Raw genomic sequence first — 16,801 nt, 5'->3', positions numbered from 1 at the left:
ACAAAATAATAAAAGGCCTTGCTTTTTTGTTTTACTCTCCATAATAGCAACTATATCGTTTTCTAATTCTTTCAGCACCACAAAAAAAGAGAGGTTTTTGATGCATTTTTGATTGAATTTACACTGGTGAATATGAAACGTAACAAGTATAATCTCAAGATTAATAAAAACAAAACAAAAAAAATTAGCAGGGTAAAATTTGTGCTTAGCAAGGTAAAATTTCCTTAATCTTATTTGTAATAAGACATGTATTTGGTGAAATAGAGAACATATAGCCTAATTATTGTTTTTGCTTGTCAAAAATACCTCAGAAAGTGCCAGCAGGATGTAATAAAGAAACGTAGAGTATGAAATACCTCTACATAAGGAAAAGACACCGGGAGAGATAGCACCAATTATAGAGGCACATTCTTTGGGGGATACATGGAAATTAAAATGTAAGTCATAAGTCATTAAATACTCCTGAGAATTCAACAACTGCCCGACCAAAAGGATCACCTTGTCAAACAAAGTTTTCAGAAATATACTCTTATGCTTATAAAAAAAAAAATATTACAATTATTTCAGATATAAATTGAAGCGACTCTTTGCGTCATGAGCCGTAGCCAATCAGAGACTCCTGCTGGTGTTACAGAGAAACAACTGCGGAAAGTTGGGCACTGGAGAGATAGCAGACACACGACAACAAGAAACGAACGAAGTCAGACATCGTTGCAAAAGTTGGCAAGGGATCATGAAGGAGGACAAGGAAAACACGCGTCCCAGAGAAAGGAAAGTGGAAATAAAATGTGATGAAAACGACAAACCAGAGAAGCCAAATAAAGAGAAGAAGGAAGCTATGACAAAGGTAGTTAGTTAGCAGGCTAGCTGGCTACATTCCTGCTACAAATAGCCTACGAACAAAGCAGCTAGGCGCTTTCATTTGAAATACTATAAATGATTGTATGTGACTGTATTTCTAGTAGCCTAATATGTTTACATATTAGGCGCTGTTTGATTTAAACGTTGCAGATGAAAATGCTTGCTTGAACTGTCTAGTTAGCAAATCCTCCTGTCAAAGTTTCCTATCACTGCGGGGATTTGGCCAAAACAGTAATAGAGAAGAATCATATATACAGTGGCATGTAAAGTAAGATAGACATTATTTTATTCCATTATTCCAACATGTTATGTTAACAATTCTAACTCTTCCACTCTTAACCACGTAGACTTATGTGTGGTATGGGTTCTACAGTGTATACAAATATATGAATTGAACATATGCAGGTAATTTTTAGGATTATCCCTTTACCATTATTTTAGATTGTGATCCGACGTCTGCCTCCAAGTTTAACTAAAGAAGACTTAGAGGAACAACTGCAGCCTCTTCCAGAGTTAGATTACTTGGAGTTTTTCTCAAGTGATACTAGGTTTGTATGTGCTGTATTTCATAAAAGAAAGTAGAAAAGTGACACAAATAGAAGGTATTGTATGGCTGATCAAGGTGTTTGTTTATCTGCAGTCTTTTCCCTCATCTGTTTGCAAGAGCATATCTGAATTTCAAAAATCAAGATGACGTACTTCTCTTCAGAGACCGTTTTGATGGCTACGTCTTCATTGATAATCGAGGTTTGGCTTTTATTTCCAGCATTCACTATTTACTCACTAATCAGTCGTTTTAGGAATCAAACTTTTGTGACATTTTACCTTAAATGTAAAGATTTCCAATAATTCATTATTATTATTATAGAATTGTATGCCTCAGACTGAGATGTTGTCTATGCTGGTGAACTTTTCCTACAAAACTGTTTTTTTTTTTGCATGTTATAGGACAAGAATATCCTGCCATTGTTGAGTTTGCACCATTCCAGAAAGTTGCTAAGAAAAGAAGCAAGAAGAAGGATGCCAAAAGTGGAACAATTGAAGATGGTAATCATTGCAAACAATAGTTAACATGGGGAAGATGTTAGTCAACCATGAAATAAAAAATTATAATTGTAATATTTTATGGTATATTGCTATGTTTATTACTTTACAAATGATCTGTCCGTCTACATCTATTTTTATCGATGTGCCCTCGTAATATTCATTCAAATGCATTAAAGTCCCCTCCCCTCACAATGACACCTCTTTTCTTCTCTTCTTTTACGTGGGTAGTGGTGCAAGGGCTGGACAATAATCCCTCTCCTCCAGCAACCTGTCAATCACAAGATCGCAGCAATTCACAAACAGCAATGATCCAATCAATATCCTGATGGACATAATCAATTTCCGCACTACCGTCTGGTTTCACAGACAGGGTTTAGATTAATCCAGGATTATTCCTTAGTTCAATTAGGATATTTAAGTAGCTTTTATAAACGTGCCTTATAAAAAAAACATTACTGGTGTTTATCTTGAGACAAAACAATGGCATTGACATATTTTAAGATATGTCAGTGCAAGTTGCTTTCAGTTAAAACAGCTTAAACATGCATTTTAGTCAGGGACTAGATTAAAGCCTTGAAACCGAGGGTAAAAACATTTTCTCATTTGAGAAGCCGCTTCATTTGGATATACATCACAATAGGGGAGAAAAGATGATCAGAATTTCAGATTCATGCTGATTCATACCTGTTTTCCTATTAGATGCTGATTACAAAAAGTTTTTGGAGTTCTACAATGGTGATGAGGAGAAATTTCCTTCCAATCCTGAGACCTTACTTGAGGAAATAGAGGCCCGGACAAAAGAACTCAGTGGTGAGTTTCAGCACAAAAGTATGGAAACTTGTAAAATAGGTAGTTGGTGATTGCAAAATTCTTGGTGATCTCAGAATTCAGATTTTTTTTCTCGCAATTGCAAGTGTACATCTGAGAAAAAAGTCTGAATTGTGAGATATTAACTCGCAATTGTGAGTTATAAAGTCATATAAAGGCCAATTCACACCGCACAGACGAACGCCAAAAAGCAACAAACAAGTCTGCAGTTGGATTTAGAATTTCATGAAAAATAGCTGTCATGCTCACACTGCCCCAACAGACACCAACAAACACTGATTGAACATGTTCATTCGGGTGAAAACAAACCCTGACCAATGCCAACAGACGCAGATAGAGGGGTAACATGTTTGTTGGCGTTTGTCTGTGCGGTGTGAATTGGCCTTAACTTGCAATTTTATATAACTCGCATTGATAAAAAATAAAAAAAGTCAGAATTACAAGATGTACACTCACAATTGCGGGGAAAAAAGTAGCAATTGTGAGATAAAAAGTCGCAATTACCTTTCTTATTTAAACAAGCTTCCATTCTTAAACCAAAACAATTTGATATAGTTTTCACTCTTCATTTGAAATAATCTTTTAAAATATTCTTTCCCCAGCTAAAAAAACAACACCTCTCTTGGACTTCCTTAAGAATAAACAGGTAAAGTGAGGGTGTAATATTTACTGATGTAATTGCATACTTCATTAGCCTTTCACCAGTTAATTTGGTTTCCAAACATATAATATGCCATACTGTATGTGTAGTGTGTTTATGCACTCTCACCCTGTCTTTTCCAGAGGATTAGAGAAGAGAAGAAAGAAGAGAGGAGACGGAGAGAGCTAGAACGCAAACGCTTGCGAGATGAAGAACGGCGTAAGTGGAGAGAGGAGGACAGAAGAAAAAGAAAAGAGGCTGAGAAATTGAAAAAGGGAGAAAAGGCATCTGATAAGGATAAGGACCAACCTAAAGATGAACAGCCAAAAATCAAGGTATGTAAATATTATTGACTACCTTGATTCATTTCTATAGTTTTATTACTAAAAGAACACACTTTATGCACAAAATATTAATTGAATATTGATTATTCAGCATCACTACTCCAGTCTTCAGTGTCACATGATCCTTCAGAAATCATTCTAATATCCTGATTCACTGCTCAAGAAACATTTCTTATTATCAGTGTTGAAAAATGTGTGCTGTTTAATATTTTTGTGGAAACATGATGAATTAAAAGTTAAAAACAGCATTTATTTCAAATAGAAATATTTTGTAAGATTTTAGAAGTCTTCATTGTCACTTTTGATTAGTTGTATGCATACTTGCTGAATAAAAGTATTAATTTCCTTAAAAAAAATCTTGCTGACCTCAACTTTTGAACAGTAATATAAGGTCCTGTTTTTTGTCCTTTAGCTCTTAAGAAAACCAGAGAAAGGAGACAGCGGCGATACTGAGAAGCTAAAAGACAAGCCTAAGAAACTAGACCGAGAGAAACAGAAGGAAGATCGACCTTCTGGAGGAGGAGGAGAGATGAAGAAGCGACAGAATGGTGAACACAGAGAGGAGAAGGGGGGCAAGTAAGTTTGGTTGCACTAGATGAAAAACATTCCCAGCCTTACTCAACCCATCTTTGACTTTCCAAGTCGTCTTCTCTTATTTTCATATCACTATGTCAATATGCAGATCAGAGGACAGTGGGCATAAAGATTACAGAGATCGTGATGGAGACAGAGAGAGAGACCGGGACAGAGACAGAGAGCGAAGACAAAAAGAAAAAGAACGGATGAGAAGGCAGGATGAGGAACGAAGGAGGAGAAGGGAACGTCAGGACGGAGAAAACACCTACAAAAAGAGAGAGGAGGAAGGGAAGAAGGACAAGGAGCGTGTTTGGGAGAAAAGAAAGCATGACAACACTGGAGAGTCCTCAGTTAATACTCATCCTGAAAAGCCATCAAAGGACAACAAAAAGGAAGACAATGCCAGAAAGGATCGTCTGAGAAATAAGGCACTTGCTCTTTTTTGATCCTTTATCACTGATTTAATTTACATATGGCTAATAGCTCATTTTACATTTCTGACTTAGGATCGGCCTGCGATTCAGCTGTACCAACCTGGGGCGAGGACCCGTACCCGAGGAGGTGAAGATGGACAGGCAGGGGACAGGAGGGCTGAGCGGGAGTCCAAGAATAGCCAAGAGAAAGCTGCCGAGTGAGGAAGCAGCTATGCGAGGATGAAATGATGTCTCAAGAGAGGAGGGTATCTGTTCTAGTCAGGACAAACACCTCAAAAACATGGTGCTGCCAGCAAAAGAAATCCCCACACATAAAATAAAATAAAATAACTCACTGACACGGGAGAACATACCTGTTGCCCTCCAGTGCCTGAATGAGTTCCTGTTCATGAGCAAGGCAAGTCCTAACCGACGGTTAGATTTGAGAAACGGGGCATAACCACGAGAGAAGTGATTGGACCATGATAACTTAAAGTGGCCTTACTTTTGGTACACAGTCAAACTTGTTTTACTTCACCTGCTTTTCTGTTTCATAGTTAATAAAAGGTCTGATCTGGCTTGCTCAATTACTCACTGTTCCGCTTCAGAAAGATCTTTCACGCCTTACCTGAACCCTTCTATCTGGTATCATACAGTGCATTTCACTTCAGACAATCAGTAATTAATTTGTGTTCTATGAGCATGGATGTAGCCTGCAGCCATTTCTGTTCTGATCTGGGATTGGTCAGGTGGAAAAAGCCATGCTTTATGATGCTGATGCCTTGATCACTGTTAGTTCTTTTCTGCAAGTTGATTAAATTATATGCAAAAACAGATGTGGCCTTTTATAGTTTTGGAATTGAAGCATATCCTACCACTGGTTAGGAAATGGTCACACGTGCTGTCATCCAATTGTACGTTTCATTGTAACCAATCCTTAACTCGAAACAGCTTGTTTTTCTTTTATAGTTGCAGCTTTGTCAAAATGTGTAGAGAAATCCTAAAAGACAATAAATGAACAACCAATGTGTTACTTCAAGTGTTTCGTTTTATTTTTTATTTTAAAGTACATTTCTTAAAGATTGTCTCAGACAAAGATGTCTTTGAATGTTATTTACAATTACATCATCTTAAACTAAATGTATAGTTTCATATTTAGGGTGAAATATAGCTAATCATTTAAAGTTGAAATGCTTAGTGCTTGATGTCATTTTATGACAAATAAGTGCTGATTATTATACATGATTGAGTTTCAGTTATTTGTTGTTTACTGCACAAAATCACAGTAACAAGGTTGATAGAAGCTTAACAACAAAGTGATAAAAAAAGAAGATACTTTTTTGAAGAGACTCATAGGAATCTTTATATTTTTAATGAAGTATAAAAGAAAAATGGCGTTAATAACATATACGTTGGTGTCAGTTTTTCCGTTGTTAATATCATTGTTTGTTTGCACATAATAAGGGGGTGAAAAATGCATATTTTTCATGGAATGAGCCCGAGGTTTTACGGTTTTAAAGAGACATGCATTGGCTGGATGGAGAATAGCATATACAGCTGCTATTTTTCAAAAGGCGAAACATCGAGTTAATATTGGTAAATGTCAGCATTACGCAGTAGCTTGTGCTCCGTGGAGCCACTGGGCGGCGCTGTGGTGTGAAGGAGTGGCTCTGTTCGTGACTCGGATATACAGCGCTTGTGTTTCCCATGGTTCCTTCTCTTCGACTACCGCCATAGTGGTGAACGGGTAGCGGTCTCTGAAATGGTATGTGAGAATCATAAAACATCGTCCAACAAGTGATTGTTTTCCTGCACATCTCTTTATTTTTCTGTGCAAGTTGAAGTTCTTAGTTGGTGGTGTTTAATATTAAACAGATTACTGTTCGATAAATAATGAAATATCTCGCCGACGATGTTTTTGTGGGATGACTAACTTAAGCCATCGCAGATTGCCTAACCATGTGTGCTTCACATTTGTGTTTCAGGCGTCACACAAGACCTTCAGAATCAAACGCTTCCTCGCTAAGAAGCAGAAGCAGAACAGGCCGATTCCACAGTGGATTAGGATGAAAACTGGCAACAAGATCCGGTATGTTGACATGGTTGTGCTGTAGGATTTATTTGCCGCTGCTAAACTACACCCGCAACTACAGTCTTAAAGTGCTAGTAGCCCTTTAGTTTTCTTGTCCTGTAGTTTATAGTAGCCAAACGAAAGCAGGACGCAATTACAGTGCTCAATTTTGTGGGAGTACTGCCATTATCCTGCTGAGAGCATCATCTGCAGTAGAGTCATGAGTACTGTCATCTCCCATATGACGTGTGAATGCTTTGTTGTGGAGACACATTTCATAGGATTATTTTAAAAAAAAATTAATGTCTTCATTAGAAATGTAAATGCTTATCAAGCAACTTTGGCTTGCTTGTTATCAGTACTTTTGTTGCTGCTATAATGTTGACAATGCATTATGTGATACAGGTAGTGCCTTAATTTTGTGACCATTTAAACTTATATTTGCTTGGTTCGTTAAGTTTGCTACTCTTTATACTTTAAAACGTCTTATTCGTGGTTTTCTGAGCCACACAATTCTTAGTTTTAGAGCAGTGCAGTTTACTAGAAAAACCTTAGGATTCTAGTGTAATTCATTTTAATGGCTGCAATCCTGTGTGATGCTTTACATTTGCAAATCTTTTTGCAGATACAACTCCAAGAGGAGACACTGGAGAAGGACCAAGCTGGGCTTGTAAACAAGCTTTACTTCAGCATCACCCTCCATCTGTTCCTTGCCAGGACCACCAACTCATCCAGAGCTGGAGAGATGCCATGCTATCTGGAACAACAGTCTCTTTTGTACAGATGTTCTGGTTATGTCCTTCCTAAATAAAAGATTTGTCATCGAACCAGAATTATGTGGATCCTTCTGTTTTTTGAAAAAGCAAAATGCCAGAGTCAAAAGTTTTCCAATTGTTGGTTCTGCAAAAGGTTGTCGTCTTGCACAAGAATCAAGTTTTATGCTAATTAACACCTTTCATTGTCTTTCTCTGAGCATTTAGGCTCAATCTTACCAAGGATAAACATTATTTATAAAGTCTCCAAGTTCCTTGCAATTTGGTTTATTAAAATTAATCATAATACGCAACACTTGTCAGGTTAAGTAGTTATATTACCATACAAATCTTGTTACTAATAAAAACATTTGGTGTTTATCAGTAATGACCTGACAAACATGCTTTTGGCTTTAGTCTCAGATCTTTTCAAGTAGACCAACGTTATACAACAGCCTCCTAAATGATGTGAACCGCTGGCGTACAATTCCTCCTGAGCCGTCCACCTCGACTCTATTTTCTTGAGCATGTTCTTCAACTGCTTGTGCTTGACTTGCACTGTTATTCACATTCAAAAACCAGAAGTATTCATCATCACAGGCTCCCAGAAGCTCCTTAATTTCATTTGGTGTGTTGTCTTTAAGATACTGCCATGCTCTTTTCCCATTGTAGTCCATGATGTCTACATCGGCACTGAACGCACCAACCAAAATCTTCATAACCATGTACTGGCCATGCATGGCAGCCAAGTGGAGAGGCGTCAGACCTCCACTGCCTCTCAAATTCACATTCACTGACAGCCCCTCTTTTTCAGCATGCCTGAGAAGCTTAATCAGTGTCTCGTCCTTTCCATTTTTTGCCAACCAGTGGAGAGCTGTAAAACCACTAATAAAGTCTTTTCTGCTCAATAAACTGCGATCTTCTGCGAGAAATTCCACTATGGTCTCATAATTCCCATCCACAACAGAGAGCATCCACGCGTGCTCCATGGGATCCAAAGCCCAGAGCGCGCCGCAGTTTAAAGTGTCTCCATTCGGTGCCTCCTCCTCCTCTTCTTTTGACGATTTGTGTTTGGATGATAAAATACTTGACAATCCAGATCTGTTATTCAGAAGCAGCTCTTTTAAATACTTCTTACGCATGGCGGGCGTGAGGGAGCCCTTCTCCGAAGCATCGACGGATAGTCTGCGGGAGGCGCTGATGCTGCTGCCCGGTTCACTGGAGACCTCCAGCTGTTTCTTAAGTCTGGATCTGCGCGAGGAGGCGCTGCTGAACGCAGGAGACACGGGTCGAGCTAGCCTGGTTAAAACCAGACCATTCTCAGTAGTAACCAGGTAGTAACTGAGTTATGGTCTGGCAAAGCTTCATTAATAACTCATTTCCAAAGGGGCGTCACCAACGGACGTCGCTGAAACCAATCAGAGCGATCGTCATCGTGTCAAGTCAAGTCAAGTTTATTTACAGTACCAGTCAAAAGTTTGGAAACATTACTATGTTTAATGTTTTTGAAAGAAGTCTCTTATGCTCATCAAGCCTGCAGTTAAAAAAAAAACAAAAACAAAAAAAAAAACAGTAATATTATGAAATATTATTACAATTTAAAATAATGGTTCTCTTTTTTAATATATCTTAAAATGTAATTTATTTTTGTGATGCAAAGCTGAATTTTCATCAGCAAGTACTCCAGTCTTTGGTGTCTTATGATCCTTCAGAAATGATTCTAATATGATGATTTGATACTCAGTTATTATCAATGATGGAAACAGTTGTGCTGTTTAATATATTTTTTTGGAATACTTTTTTCAGGATTCATTGATGAGTAAAACGTTAACAGCATTTATTCATAAAAACAGCATTTATTCAAAATAAAAACATTTCTAACAATATAAATCGTTACCATTACCTTTTATCAATTTAACGCATCCTTGTTGAATTAAAGTACTAATTTCTTTTTAAAAAAATAGTTATTGTTCCCAAACTTTTGAACGGTAGTGTATATTGTTACAAAAGATTTCTATTCTAAATAAATACAGTTCTTTTTAACTTTTTATTCATCAAATAATGCTGAAAAAAGTATCTCAGGTTATAAAAAAAATATTAAGCAGCACAACTGTTTCCAACATTGATCATAAATCAGCATATTAGAATGATTTATAAGACACCAAAGACTGGAGTACTTGCTGATGAAAATTCAGCTTTGCATCACAAAAATAAATTACATTTTAAAGTATATTAAAAAAGAGAACCATTATTTTAAATTGTAATAATATTTCATAATATTAGTTTTTTTTTTTTTTTTTTTTTTTAACTGCAGGCTTGATGAGCATAAGAGACTTCTTTCAAAAACATTAAAAATAGTAGTGTTTCCAAACTTTTGACTGGTACTGTATATAGCGCTTTTCACAATACAGATTGTATCAAAGCAGCTTCACAGTATTAAATTAAAATAATACATCAATGTTTGTTTCTAGTGGAAAACGTCCACGTTTGGTAATGCTGAACAATAGTATTGTTGATTGATTAATTAAATTATATATCCCCAAATATCCCAAATATCGTGTAAAGCCATATGCTGCGTCCCAATTCGCCTAATGGATATTTCCAGTGCCAATAATTGACTTACAAATTCAAATGAAAATTAAGAATGAGAGAGATACCCCAAAGAACATTATTGCACAGCAGTATTTAGATCAGATTTATTCATCATGGTTGCATATGATGGTTCTAAGGATCCTATCTCTGGAAGAACAGCAGCTGCTTTATATATTCCTAAGTTTCAAACAAGTATTAAGAAAAGAATAACTGATCATGTATCTGTGTTTGCAGCAGAATTAGTTGCCATGATGGTAGCACTTCAGTGGGTAGAGGATTTAAAACCAAGATTAATAGTAATATGTTCTGATTCTTATGCAGCAATCACAAGCCTTAAATAAATCATCAAGGAAAGACATTATATATGAGATTCTTGCAAGTTTGTTAAGAATAAGTAGTGTAAGTTTAATAGTGTTCTTGTGGGTTCCTGCTCATGTGGGAGTGGAGGCCAATGAAGTGGTTGATAAACTAGCTAAGCAAGCTGTAAAACATAACGAGATAAATATTCAAGTGACTCTGAGCAAAAAAGAGGTTAAAAGTAAAATTAAAGAATTCATAAACAACAAATGGCAAGAAGAATGGAATAGTGATAACAAGGGTAGACATGTATAGTATATACAGAAACAAGTAGGAAATGGAAGAAGTGTTTTTAGGAATAGAAAAGAAGATGCAATTATTTCTCGCATTCGAATAGGGCACACTAGACTAAATCATTCGTTGTTCAAAATAGGAAAACATAAAACGGGTAAATGTAATTATTGTGATCAGGCAGAAACAATTGAACATGTAATAAAATTTATAAAATATGTAAAAGAAAGGTTAGAACTTATGAAGGAAGTAAGAAAATCGGGGGTTGTATCATTTAATATGGAAAGCCTATTGAAAATGCATGCATGAACAAGATAAAATAGGCCTATATAGTGTTATTATGAAATATATTAAAGCAATAGGAGTATACTGGAGAATTTAAAGCAATTGGTTTAAAATAATATAACATTTAAATATATATAATCTTTTCCCCCTTTTTTTATTTTTTATTCCACTCTATGGTTTAGTTGTTAATTTCTAAACGCTTATTAGTGCGTCACACTCCAGTCCAGTTGGTGGCGGTAATGCACCGAAAGTTGGTTTGCCAACCGCCATAAAACTCCATTAGAAGAAGAAGAAGAAGAAGAAGAAGAAGAATTCGCCTAACGGGAGGTATTGTCAAAATTCCACCTGTAGTAAGTCAGTGTGGTCACTAGGAAAGCACTACACACTTTGGAACAGGAAAAAATACTTTAGGTGAATTACTGTAATTTTTTCTTAAACTTGTATGTATGTTTGTATGTTTATTGTATTAAACTTGTATGTATGTTTATTGTATTAAACTTGTATGTATGTTTATTGTACGTACAGTAAAGGAGGTATTGTCAAAATTTCACCTGTAGTAAGTCAGTCTGGTCAATAGGAAAGCACTACCTTTGGAACATGAAAAAAATCCCTTTGGTGAATTACTGTAACTTTTACATAAAACATATTTGCGTACTGTATGTACAGTAGCCTACACAAAAGTACACTAAAGCAGTCTAGGTGAATACGCAGCAAATATCAAACCTGAAACTATTTTTACCCTGTTCTGCAACTTGGGTAAAGTTGGTTTTATATTTGCATATTCGCGGAGTTCCGCGTTCAATATCTCGTGAGCTGAATATTGTTACTACACAAATAACATTGTTTTAATATTTAAATCTTCCTCAAAACGAGCTTTCCTTCGGGTTTGCACTTTGCAAATGGTACCTTCTTAGCAGCCTGCGCATAGAGATCAATGTATTTTGTCCAGTGCGAAGGAAAGATCGTTTTGAGGAAAATTATGTTGTAGCTTCTGGTGTTTTATCTGTAGTTATATGTGATAGGTGTTTTCTGTAGCAACAACGTTTAGTTCACGAGTTATTGAAAGCGAAAGTACGCGAATGTGCGAATATCGAATATAAAACCAACTTTACCTAAGTAGGGTATTCCCAGCCTAGGGAGAGCGGAACTGCTTGTGCTGTTTCTCCCACATCGGTATTAAATAGTGGTGAACGGATAGCGGTCTCTGAAATGGTAAATGAGAATCATAAAACATCTCATCGACGATGTGTCGTGGGATGAATTTAAGCCATCGCAGATTGCCTAACCATGTGTGCTTCACATTTGTATTTCAGGCGTCACACAAGACCTTCAGAATCAAACGCTTCCTCGCTAAGAAGCAGAAGCAGAACAGGCCGATTCCACAGTGGATTAGGATGAAAACTGGCAACAAGATCCGGTATGTTGACATGGTTGTGCTGTAGGATTTATTTGCCGCTGCTAAACTACACCCGCAACTACAGTCTCAAAGTGCTAGTAGCCCTTTAGTTTTCTTGTCCTGTAGTTTATAGTAGCCAAACGAAAGCAGGACGCAATTACAGTGCTCAATTTTGTGGGAGTACTGCCATTATCCTGCTGAGAGCATCATCTGCAGTAGAGTCACGAGTACTGTCATCTCCCATATGACGTGTGAATGCTTTGTTGTGGAGACACATTTCATAGGATTATATAAAAAAAAATTAAAGTTAAGGATTAATGTCTTCATTAGAAATGTAAATGCATATCAAGCAACTTTGGCTTGCTTGTTATCAGTACTTTTGTTGCTGCTATAATGTTAACAATGCATTTAAGTGATACAGGTAGTGCCTTAATTTTGTGACTGTTTAAACTTATATTTGCTTGGTTCGTTAAGTTTGCTACTCTTTATACTATAAAACGTCTTATTCGTGGTTTTCTGAGCCACACAATTCTTAGTTTTAGAGCAGTGCAGTTTACTAGAAAAACCTTAGGATTCTAGTGTAATTCATTTTAATGGCTGCAATCCTGTGCGATGCTTTACATTTGCAAATCTTTTTGCAGATACAACTCCAAGAGGAGACACTGGAGAAGGACCAAGCTGGGCTTGTAAACACAAGCTTTACTTCAGCATCACCCTCGGGTTCTCAAGTCTCACGCATTGGCCGTGAGACAAACGCAGTTCACACGCTCACACGCCACACCTTGTATTTCTCACGCTGAAAAGGCAATGCCAACCAAGTTGTCCTGCAAGCTTTATATATAACGTTGTATACGAGGCCCAGGCACACAAAGTGAAGTTTCCTGCCGCCAGCACGTATCTCAGCCAGATTGCGTTCGTTACTAGGCAACATAGAAGCGCAAACACACGGAAGTTGACGAAACATTCTCGGCCACCTTACGTTGGTTACTAGGTAACCAACAACATTGCGCGAACACACGTCGTGATGGAGAAGGCAAGTTGGAAGAAAGCTCGTCTAACATTTTTAGGCTAGAACATTTCATATATAACCCATCGTATACATTATTATTGATGCAGTCAAAAACTCTACAACTACTTTGCAACCAGGCCAGAAGCTTTGGCTCAGTTTGGCTAGCTTACGTTATCTGAAACTAAGGGAAATGTTAGTGGGTATGGGAAGGAATGAAGATGTATTTCTTCATTTTATTTTAAATTCTATATTATACTGTATTAATAGTCTTTCTAGTTACATTAAGGCTACATGTACAGTATTAAAGGAAAGTGCTCTGGTTCCGTCATCTAACTGTCGTCTTGTTCTGTCATCTTAACTGTTGTCTCTTTCTGTCATTTGGTTCTGTCGTCTTAACTGTTGTCTCTTTTAGTCATCTTAACTGTCGTCTTGTTCTGTCATCTTTACTCAACTAACAACGTTTGACAGTTAAGTAAAGTTGGCCATAAATTCACAGATTTGAACTTCCCGGATTAATAAATCGTGAACTTAACACCTCTTTTTAATCGTAGAAACGTAGACAAGCAGCTACAACCTAATTTTCCTCGAAACGAGCTTTCCCTTCGCAGTGGATAAAATACATTGATCTCTATGCACTGGCTGAGAGACAGATCCGAAAGGACCGTCTGCAAAGTGCAAAACCCGAAAAGCGTTACTACAAAAACAGTCAATCACTTCACTGTCACACACTATAGTGTCACCAAATTCAGTTCACACACCACTGCTGTCCTGCTGGTTATACTACAACACTTATTTTGGAAAAAATATATTTTTAATTGTATAAGCAATTATAAATGTATAATTTTGATGATTTTTAAAAATATTCAATAACTTTACTGTAATTCACTGTATTGTCGCCAAATTCAGTTCACACATCACTGCTTGTCCTGATGGTTATACTACAACACTTATGTTGAATAAATATCTTTTTGCATCATTTTTATGATTTTTATTTATGAAAAATATTCAAGAACTTCACTGTAATTCACTGTAGTGTCATCAAATTCTGTTCACACACCACTGCTGTCCTTTTGGTTATACTACAACACTTATTTTGGAAAAAAAAATATTTTTAATTGTATAGACAATTGTAAATGTATAATTTTTATTATGAAAAATATTCAATAACTTCACTGTAATTAACTGTGTTGTTGCCAAATTCAGTTCACACATCACTGCTGTCCTGATGGTTATACTACAACACTTATTTTGGATAAATATCTTTTTGCATAATTTTTATGATTATTATTTATGAAAAATATTCAAGAACTTAACTGTAATTCACTGTAGAGCTTTGATCGGGCCCAAAAACATCAAGCCCGACTCTACCCGAGCCTGTGCACGTTGTGTCCGGGCCCGGCCCGACACAAAACTGTAATTATGAGCCCGAGCCTGATTTAAACCTGACCATTTTTTAATACGTGGGCCATTATAACAGGGGCGGCGCCAGATCATTTTTTAAAGCAGGTGCTGATGGGGTGCTAGATATATTATATATAAATACTATTAATAAATGAGCAACATTGGCCACTTAATATTTAATATTCAATTATTTTAATTATCACAATTAAAGTATTAATTTTATTAAATTGAACAAGCACAACATTGAGCATTCAATCAAATATTCTTAAAGATTTATTATTAATAATAATGTTATTTCAACATAATATCTCGTTATTTCGACATAATGTGTGCGTGCAACAAGCAAGATGTGCATTTGTAAATCCGGTGACATGCGTGCATTGATTTTTATTAATAAACTAGTGTTTTCTGTTAGTGTCGACTGCAAAGATGAAGTTGACGATCGCCATCTCCGTAGTGAAAGCGCCTATAGAGAGAAATGCACATCATGGATTACATAATCAGAGAGTTGCCTATTTCTTTTCGTTTTGAATTGTTTCGTTTAAAGACATTTCAAGCTTTCTTTAGATAAATTTCTCATGTCTTTGTGAGGCATACACTGACTTTCGGTTTATTTATGATGAGATGCGCTCCAGTTGACGTGCAATGCAAGTGACCGCGGCGCGCCGGCGCCTCCATGTCATGATTACATTGTCTGCTATATTTGCTTCTTATTTATTAAATTGGTAATCAATTGGTTGATGAAAAATGTATTAAAATTAAAGGGGTGGTAAAATGCCCTTTTCACAAGATGTAAAATTAGTCTCTGATGTCCCCAGAGTGTGTGTGTGAAGTTTTAGCACAAAATACCTCACAGATATTTTTATATAGCATGTTAAAGTTGTCACTTTTTGAGGGTTTGCAAAAACGCACCGTTTTGTGCCTGGCCCTTTAAATGCAAATGAGCTGCTGCAGAGGGCGGGGTTTCAAGAGCTTGTGTGTGTTAGCAGCAACGATTACCTCACATAGACACACTAAAATGACAGAAACTGTTCTGCCTTTAATGTTAAAATGGAGTCAGACAAAGATGGAGAGACTCAAGAAGAAGTGACAACATGTAGAATGCAACAGGACGCCTCTGAATGGTTAGTTGATGAATTTATGTTGCTGATGTGGAGTTAACTATCTTCAATTAGCATGTTCTGTCATGATAATCTATATATCGCTCGTATAGGAACTGTTGTGAGATGCACAGCACACAGAGTGACTTTCTATTGCATGTGAAAAGATGGATGCTAAAGTTTGAGCTGACTCACAAATGTACTCTTATACAACAAATTTTCCTCTTCTCAACACAGACTGCATGTTCCCGGGGGAGGGGTTTATGTAAATTTTAGGGTTAGTGATGTCACTAACCGTGGAGGGGCCGTGTAGTCTCTACCAGCCGTTTGTTGTAGTCCTTTTCTTTAAAAGCAAATATCTCCCTTTGCTTTGAACTTTGTAACTTTGCAGATGTTGTTTATACTCAAACAGCAACATTACACACTAACTAAAGTTAGAAAAGTGAAATCATAATCAACCACCCCTTTAAGATAAAATTTATACAAAACGAAATTCAATTTAAAGAAAGGCTTTCTACAAAACAAAACTTAATGAACATGTCTGACCCACTCCATGTCTTCCGATATATTGCGCGCATCCTATCTTATATTCGTGCTGTTCACTTTTCATAATCAACATAGATTGCAAAAAATAACATTATAATATTTTAACAAATATGAAATTAAATGCGCTTATTTAATGGCTATAGCAGGTATAGTAAGCCTATAGACTCTCTATTTGTACAAATTGCTGCACATCTATCTATAAATTACAGAAACGTCTGTCTGTCTGTATGTGTGTGTCTGTTATTCGCATATCTCTCGAACCGTTAGTCCGATGGATTTCAAACTTGACAGGTGTCTTGCTACGGGCACGAGTAAGTGCAGTGCCAAGTTTGACGTTGTTTGGATTAGAAAT

The 16,801-nt window shown here is 36.6% G+C and overlaps 4 protein-coding genes across 5 annotated transcripts; 3 read left to right on the top strand and 1 right to left on the bottom strand.

The window, feature by feature from the left end:
• The first annotated feature begins 627 nt into the window (after positions 1-627).
• Positions 628-5,742, top strand: upf3b (UPF3B regulator of nonsense mediated mRNA decay). The gene is made up of 10 exons (XM_079892391.1): positions 628-847; positions 1,303-1,409; positions 1,502-1,608; positions 1,810-1,908; positions 2,608-2,718; positions 3,339-3,382; positions 3,520-3,711; positions 4,133-4,296; positions 4,403-4,724; positions 4,803-5,742. The coding sequence occupies exons 1-10, from the start codon at positions 734-736 to the stop codon at positions 4,929-4,931; spliced, it is 1,389 nt and encodes a 462-aa protein (XP_079748517.1). The 5' UTR covers positions 628-733; the 3' UTR covers positions 4,932-5,742.
• A 656-nt stretch (positions 5,743-6,398) lies between these two features.
• Positions 6,399-7,613, top strand: LOC307171025 (large ribosomal subunit protein eL39). Its single transcript, XM_079892390.1, has 3 exons — positions 6,399-6,474; positions 6,695-6,798; positions 7,406-7,613. The coding sequence occupies exons 1-3, from the start codon at positions 6,472-6,474 to the stop codon at positions 7,452-7,454; spliced, it is 156 nt and encodes a 51-aa protein (XP_079748516.1). The 5' UTR covers positions 6,399-6,471; the 3' UTR covers positions 7,455-7,613.
• On the bottom strand, positions 7,511-11,923 carry LOC307171415 (ankyrin repeat domain-containing protein SOWAHD-like; the record flags this gene model as incomplete). The annotated part of the gene is made up of 2 exons (XM_079893021.1): positions 7,511-8,831; positions 11,904-11,923. The coding sequence occupies 2 exons, from the start codon at positions 11,921-11,923 to the stop codon at positions 7,952-7,954; spliced, it is 900 nt and encodes a 299-aa protein (XP_079749147.1). The 3' UTR covers positions 7,511-7,951.
• Positions 11,924-12,124: 201 nt separating this feature from the next.
• rpl39 (ribosomal protein L39) lies at positions 12,125-14,380 on the top strand. 2 transcript variants are annotated; one of them, XR_013823576.1, is made up of 4 exons: positions 12,125-12,209; positions 12,311-12,414; positions 13,035-13,813; positions 13,871-14,380. XR_013823576.1 is itself a non-coding variant. In XM_079893373.1 (3 exons), exons 1-3 carry the CDS (start codon positions 12,207-12,209, stop codon positions 13,081-13,083), a joined length of 156 nt encoding a protein of 51 aa, XP_079749499.1. In that variant the 5' UTR covers positions 12,125-12,206; the 3' UTR covers positions 13,084-14,380. The 2 variants fall into 2 exon arrangements, 1 of the variants encoding a protein (XP_079749499.1); XM_079893373.1 differs by having other exon boundaries at positions 13,035-14,380.
• Positions 14,381-16,801: the final 2,421 nt, after the last annotated feature.

Source organism: Squalius cephalus, assembly GCF_949319135.1.
Source record: "Squalius cephalus genome assembly, chromosome: 14".
Taxonomy (NCBI): Eukaryota; Metazoa; Chordata; class Actinopteri; order Cypriniformes; family Leuciscidae; genus Squalius; species Squalius cephalus.
Note: the sequence above shows the minus strand (reverse complement) of the source record. Positions and strands in the feature narration are given on the sequence as shown.

Bases quoted from the DNA above. Each gene is read 5' to 3' on its own strand.
- upf3b (XM_079892391.1), top strand. From the start codon at position 734: ATGAAGGAGGACAAGGAAAACACGCGTCCCAGAGAAAGGAAAGTGGAA. The intron at 848-1,302 runs GTAGTTAGTTAG...CCATTATTTTAG, and splicing joins AGAAGGAAGCTATGACAAAG to ATTGTGATCCGACGTCTGCC. The intron at 3,712-4,132 runs GTATGTAAATAT...TTTGTCCTTTAG, and splicing joins ATGAACAGCCAAAAATCAAG to CTCTTAAGAAAACCAGAGAA.
- rpl39 (XM_079893373.1), top strand. The intron at 12,415-13,034 runs GTATGTTGACAT...ATCTTTTTGCAG, and splicing joins AAAACTGGCAACAAGATCCG to ATACAACTCCAAGAGGAGAC.
- LOC307171025 (XM_079892390.1), top strand. The intron at 6,799-7,405 runs GTATGTTGACAT...ATCTTTTTGCAG, and splicing joins AAAACTGGCAACAAGATCCG to ATACAACTCCAAGAGGAGAC.